The sequence below is a fragment of the Brassica oleracea genome, chromosome C4 (genome assembly GCF_000695525.1).
Source record: "Brassica oleracea var. oleracea cultivar TO1000 chromosome C4, BOL, whole genome shotgun sequence".
In the NCBI taxonomy this organism is placed as follows: Eukaryota; Viridiplantae; Streptophyta; class Magnoliopsida; order Brassicales; family Brassicaceae; genus Brassica; species Brassica oleracea.
The window spans coordinates 18,649,613-18,655,924 of record NC_027751.1 but is presented as its reverse complement, the minus strand read 5'-3'; the positions used below and the strand labels follow the sequence as shown (position 1 = coordinate 18,655,924).

At 37.7% G+C, this 6,312-nt stretch overlaps 2 protein-coding genes across 4 annotated transcripts in view; one reads left to right on the top strand and one right to left on the bottom strand.

The window, feature by feature from the left end:
* LOC106339652 (proteasome subunit beta type-4-like) lies at window positions 1-1,983 on the bottom strand (the record flags this gene model as incomplete). Its single annotated transcript, XM_013778499.1, is given in 7 exon segments — window positions 1-282; window positions 374-559; window positions 641-800; window positions 879-1,008; window positions 1,618-1,694; window positions 1,772-1,836; window positions 1,966-1,983. Coding segments are annotated over 7 exon segments (738 nt in total). The 3' UTR covers window positions 1-168.
* Window positions 1,984-2,210: 227 nt separating this feature from the next.
* Window positions 2,211-6,312, top strand: part of LOC106342930 (RNA polymerase II-associated protein 3-like) — a 9,904-nt gene continuing 5,802 nt past the window's right edge. The window contains exons 1-12 of one of the 3 annotated variants that reach the window (XM_013781996.1): window positions 2,211-2,290; window positions 2,410-2,478; window positions 2,563-2,679; window positions 2,753-2,877; window positions 2,967-3,088; window positions 3,168-3,250; window positions 3,329-3,508; window positions 3,619-3,756; window positions 3,847-4,029; window positions 4,110-4,204; window positions 4,285-4,382; window positions 4,494-4,804. In XM_013781996.1, coding sequence (XP_013637450.1) covers window positions 2,249-2,290; window positions 2,410-2,478; window positions 2,563-2,679; window positions 2,753-2,877; window positions 2,967-3,088; window positions 3,168-3,250; window positions 3,329-3,508; window positions 3,619-3,756; window positions 3,847-4,029; window positions 4,110-4,204; window positions 4,285-4,382; window positions 4,494-4,597 — 1,356 coding nt within the window. In that variant the 5' untranslated portion in view covers window positions 2,211-2,248 and the 3' untranslated portion in view covers window positions 4,598-4,804. Of the gene's footprint in view, window positions 2,291-2,379; window positions 2,479-2,562; window positions 2,680-2,752; window positions 2,878-2,966; window positions 3,089-3,167; window positions 3,251-3,328; window positions 3,509-3,618; window positions 3,757-3,846; window positions 4,030-4,109; window positions 4,205-4,284; window positions 4,383-4,493; window positions 4,805-6,312 lie in introns of those variants that run through there. The other 2 variants (XM_013781994.1, XM_013781995.1) reach the window with 2 other exon arrangements.

The window sequence follows — 6,312 nt, the reverse complement described above, 5'->3', positions numbered from 1 at the left end:
AAATATGAAGAATGTTTTTTTTTAAGATTCAATTGTCAAAAAGTTCAGAAATATCCATAAATTTTCAATCATCTAACTTCGAAATTTCATGAATAACAACCATTGTTGCTCGTACATCCACTAGAGTACGTAAAGATCTCCAGACAATATGTGGTTTGATTAGGCTTCTTACCAGGAGCCTTCAGCACCAGCAGTCGGGTTGTGGAACGCCTTGAATTCCCAGAATGTGTTAAGTGAGTATGGCTGAGAAACCGTAACGCCTTCTTCTGTGATCTTCGCTATCTGCATAAGGTTTCAAAGCAATTTCCATTATTATATTTCAAAACAATGACCACAACTTAATAAAGGTCAAAACTTGATATTAATGATAAACCTGAAGCTTGTTAATAGCAGATCTGTCACGGTACAAAAGCACACGCATACATTTCTCAAGGAGTTTGACACCATCTTCAAAACTCAGGTCCGCATGCCACTCATCACGAAGAATTGGCCTAGCAAGATGGTTGCCAAATCCGGTGGCAACATGATTGTCCTCGAAACTAACACCAATCATTGACACCTAGAGAGAATCAAAGATATCTAAATCAATAGTCGCATTCATAAGACTACTATATGCGAATGGAAAGTCTTGGAGGCATACCATTCCAAGGTAACTTTCCCCATTTTTGACACCTCCAAGGACGAGAGTGTTCCACAGAGGGTTAAACTTGTTGCGACGGTTGTACATGACACGGGTTAGATAGTTGTGGACCTCTTTTGGTCCCAAAGAGTTACCATCATCCCACATGTTATCATTCAAACTGGGTAAAAAGCAAGGGTTCGTCAGGCATGAGAGTTGACAAGAAGAAAAAAGGAAGCTGAATCAAGCGGATTCTTACACGAGCTCATCAAGATAACGAAGAATCTCCTGAAAGTCACTGATTTCTCCACTGGCACCTAGAAGAGAATGCTTACCAATAGCCTTCATTCTCTCAATGTTCTTGTATCTTAAGGTGGATCCATATGAACCTGCCGGTTCACACAAAGATATATCATCATAATATCATGAGCCTATGGACAAATCATAGCACTTGCAGTGAATATAGCTAAGCAGCGGTTGATGGTTATAATGAAAGTTCCACTCAAAACAAAAACGAGATGTTTACTGAAACAAGGAAGCAATTGCATGCCTATATGTTTTACGCAAAATACATTTTTCTTATCTACCAAATAGCGAAATAACCATTAAAGAAAACACCTTTTCTGCATATCAAGGTTAAAACATTACTCCATGACGCATCTCAGACCCACTTGAGAGAAAAAAAATCTATCTTGACCATAAATGTACCATCTTCACTATCACTATCATACATAAATCTTGCAAGGAGTTAGGAAAATAAAGTAACCGCTGAAGAACTGTAACAAAAAAGAAAAAACTAATCATACTACAAACACGAATAACAAGAAGTCATGAACATACTAATCATACTACAAACAAGCTTCTGAACTTCATTAAGAATTCATACAATCACCACAAAGCAGATTCATCCAAAAGAAACAGCTTTTAACTAAATAAAGACACCAAGAGAAGAGAGGCAAAAAGACAGTGATATGCAACAATGAGGAAAGGAAACATACCTCCCATGTCGGAAGCCATCAAAACCCCATCTTTGTACTTGATAGCAACAATCGAAGTACCAGTAACATATGGGTACCTAACACAAAAAAAGTAAAACCCTAAAGCCCAATCCTACATGTTCTAACCTTACAGAAAAACGAGAAAGTATTTTACAGTGTTCTTTGTGAATCAGCTTCTGCGTTCTTCACGGAATCTCCATTGTCAATCGGAATAGTAAACTGAGAGAAAAAGAAAAAGCCAAAATCGGAGAAGAAAATCACCGTTAATCGAGGAGAGAAAAAAAACACATACGAATCAGAAGCAATTACATTAAAGAACGTTGAAGATTTAGGATCGGTGAGACTTACAGTCATGTTTTTCGTAGAAAGCGAGAGAGGTTAGGTTCTTCAAGATCTGAAAGCTTTTGATTTTGGTTTACCTCACTTCTGCAATTTCCTTTTCCTCAAGAACAAACTGATTCGGGTCTGACCCGCTAATTGACCGGTTTAACCCAGTTGTAAACCCGATACCGCTTAAAATTAGCCCAATAATAATAAGGCCCAAGTTCAATAAGTTGGGTTTAAGTTAAATTTTAAAAAGAAAGAAAGTCTTGTTCCAGAATAATCCTCTCGCCGGAGAATCAGAGTAATAATGGCTAGGTCACCGAACAAACACGGCCGCGATCATGCTGAGGTTACTAAGTCTCTCTCTGTTGCTAAATTATTTGTTCACTTGACGATTGAGTAGAAGAAATCAGGACTGTAAAAATTGTTGTTTTCCAGGATTTCCAGGGATTTTTGAATGACTTGCAGGACTGGGAACGTTCGTTGAAGGATAAAGACAAGAAAATGAAACAGCAACCATCTACTTCTTCCAACCTAGTTCGTTCTTTTATCTCTTCAGAGTCACTCTGTCATTTAAAAGAAAAGTCTTTCTGAGATTTCTTGCTTTTGAAACTTTTTTAGAGCAGTGAGAAGTTCATACCGAGTGGCTCAGGGCAATTTGACGTTGTGAAAAAGTATGCCTCAAATAGTTTCGTGGATGAGGATAGTCAGCTCGATGCTAATTCAGAAAAGGAACAGGTACTTATTCATCAAGCTTATTATGATTGGCTATATATTTGATATTCCTCTCATCTTCCTTCAAATATTACAGGGGAATGAATATTTCAAGCAGAAGAAGTTCAATGAGGCCATCGATTGTTACTCTCGGAGTATTGCTTTATCACCAAATGCTGTGGCTTTTGCAAATCGGGCTATGGCTTATCTCAAAATCAAAAGGCTAGTTCTTTTTTTTATTTGCTTCTCTTCCGTCGTCGTCGGGCTATGGCTTATCTCAAAATCAACATTTAAATGTTTCTTTGCAATAGGTATCGAGAGGCTGAGGTAGACTGCACAGAAGCCTTAAATCTAGATGATCGTTACATTAAGGCATACTCACGCCGAGCAACAGCTAGAAAACAACTAGGCATGATCAAAGAAGCCAAGGAAGGTATCTCACACTCCCATTAAGATTCATACTATTTCTTTATTACATTTTTTTTTTCTTTAAATTTTAAGTTGAATCGCAGATGCTGAGTTTGCTTTAAGATTAGAGCCTGAGAGCCAGGAACTCAAGAAGCAGTATGCCCACATCAAATCTTTGCTCGAGAAAGTAATATTTTGTGATACACTCACTCAGTTGCTGTATCTTTACCACTTATCAGAAGTTAACTTTATGTTATCTGAGTAGGAAATCATTAAAAGAGCCACTGGAGCAATGCAAAGCACTGCAAAAGAGATGCTCATGACAGCCGGTTTAGAAAAGAAAACAAAAGTGCCAAATACAGAAATGAAGTTGAAGACGGCAAAAACAAACGAGGATAAAATAGAATGTTCGGGGAAGAAGCTTATTGAAAGTGTTCAACCTGGGGTATATACCAAAGCTAAATATGTCTCAAGTTCGAAAATGTTTTATCTTTAAGTAACCCTCATGGAAGTTTTTGAGAGTTTGTCTGTAAACTCTTTCTGTGGAATATTCAGGAGAAACCTGAAAAAGGTTACAAGAAAGTTCCAGCTATCACGGAAACTGTAGACAGCAAGAAAGTGACGCCTAGGGTTCAAACTTATGAAATGGAGGCGAAGTCTTCTGACGTAAATGGTACTCATCCCTCTGGAGCGGTGAGTATATGCAATCTAAGTGGGGTTATAAAGGTTGATTTAGTACACAACAGAATCCTATCTGAAGCTGCAAAGCTTGTTATTTCATAGGGACACCGGGTTACTAGAAAGGTGGAACTAAAACCATCAGTGCAAGAGCTTGCTGCTCATGCAGCGTCACTTGCAATGACTGAAGTTTCTAAAAACATCCAAGCCCCAAAATCTGCTTACGAATTTGAGAACTCTTGGCGGAGTTTCTCTGGCGACCTTGCATTACAAAACCAACTGTTAAAGGTTTGAAATACCACTTACAAACTTTTATTTATTCGATCCTTAAACAACAGCGCCACTCATCCGGTTTGTAAATGTATCAGGTTACAAAACCGAGCTGTTTACCTCAGATTTTCAAGAACGCTTTGACTTCTCCTGTTTTGTTTGACATAATCAAATGTGTAGCCTCATTTTTCAAGTGAGCAAACCGACCGTTATGCTTGGTTCACCAAAACTCCGGTAAAAAATCTGATGCTTATGGTTTCTTGTATGGTGCAGTGAAGACATGGATTTGGCTGTTAAATACATTGACAACTTAACAAAGGTTCCTAGATTTGACATGATCGTCATGTGTCTTACCTCAACGGAGAAAAACGGTACGCCCTTAATCAGTTTCATGCCAAGTCAGTGATCTTTAATCTGATTGTGTAAAATAATAGCTTTCCTCGGCATGTAGTTGTGATTTGACTGATTTCTTTTTTGATCAGAGCTTAGAAAGATTTGGGAGGATGTTTTCTGCAATAAAGCAACTCCAATGGAATATGCAGAGGTCTTAGACAAACTGAGATTAAGATATTGCCTGAAACAGTAACGCACGAGATTGATATTCTTAGCTTCATGCATGGTGAACATTTTTGCAGGATCAGTAAACATTTTCCAATCGTCCTGAAGTAGTTTTTACTTGCTGTCTGGTCCGACTCTGGTTTGCTCATATATTTACCGGTAGAAAATTAAGACCAGGATATGTTGTCTTATATTATATCTCAGAGAAAATCTATTCTGTTTTGATTTCATCCAATGTATGGTTGCACGCAGGAGAGTTTCCCTTTGAAGTTTTGCTTATGCAGCTTGAACTATGCATGTTCATTTCGGGTCGGGTCATTTGACTCAAACTTTGCCCGATTCAAATTACATGGACTTTCGGGTAATGAAAAATTCTTTTTTGATTCAATGGATAAGGGATAAACTCAAACCAGTAACGGGTACAAACAAATCTACAAATGAGTAAAAAACAAACCCAGTAGAGCTCAGATGGAGCGAAACTAAATGTCTACCAATTTCTTATCGGCTCAAGTTTACTTATGTTTTAAAGGTGGACAACTTGATAAGCTTGCTTATATTCTTATTCATTGATCTTTCGTCTTCTCTGTGATTCATCGTTGGCTTTTTCAAAGAGTCGCTTATGAAAGTGGGTGGCGCAAAAGTTTTAATTGTGATATTGGGTCGGCCCAAATTTTATTTGTGTTTTGCATACTCAAGGGAGAGAAATAATTGATTCCGGTTTTGGCCTTTCGACCCAATAACTTTCAACTTGTGACCCACATAACTTAATTTTGTAACAATTTAAAAACGACCCAAACACTTTCGGATCCGACGAAAAGCAGCTCCACTCACGTGCGAGCCCGACTCCACCTTCTGCAGTACGAATTTTTTTTTTTTTTGCAACCCCTCGGAGTTACTTTATGTGACTGGTAACCGGTTTTACCTGGGTAACTGAATCTTTTCTTGCTTTTTCCGCCAAAATTGTGTTGATTTTTTGGGTTATTATAATAATAATAAAGATTTGGGCCTGCTTAATCGTTAATGGTGAGACATAATAAAGACAGGTGGATGATAAAGAGGAACCCTAATAGCAGAAGAACTTTTGTGCCTCTGATTTCACCGAGATGCATCCACCAAATCTGAAATTGATGGACAATACTAACGGAGTTCGGAGATGCGGTGAAAGTTCTTTTGGTAAAGGAAAGGAAATCAGTAACAGCATCAGCGAAGGTACGATGTTTTATCCCGATTCGACACGAAATTGAGTTGGAATGTGTGTGTTATTGTCAGATAAAATTTAACGGGAACTTTATCTTCGAGTGTAGGTCTCTGTAAGTCGTACACTGTGATACCACTCAAATTACCCTAAGGAGTGATTTATACTCTCTCAAATAAGAGGTCGAGTTGTAGTACTTAGAGATCGAATTCACAGGGAACTAGGGAACCTAAGAAATCTAATATGATTTGTTAAGCAAGATGGTTTTAGAGTTTTTAAATATAAGTTGCAGTTTTATATTGAACAAGTATTTGTTCAATAGCTGGTTTGAGGTTTTGGTGCTTAAAAAGGAAATAGTTACACTTAGGGTTTTTATTCAGGAAATTTGGGATTATAATCCTACAGATGCCTAATGAGTTGCATGCATGATAATGTAAAGCTCAACTACTTGATCAACAAGTCCATCAGCGTTCGCAATGTTTGGACTTATCTATTAACTAGATCTATTAATCTCAACTGTCGTATTTTGATCAATAGAAAGTGTCGAT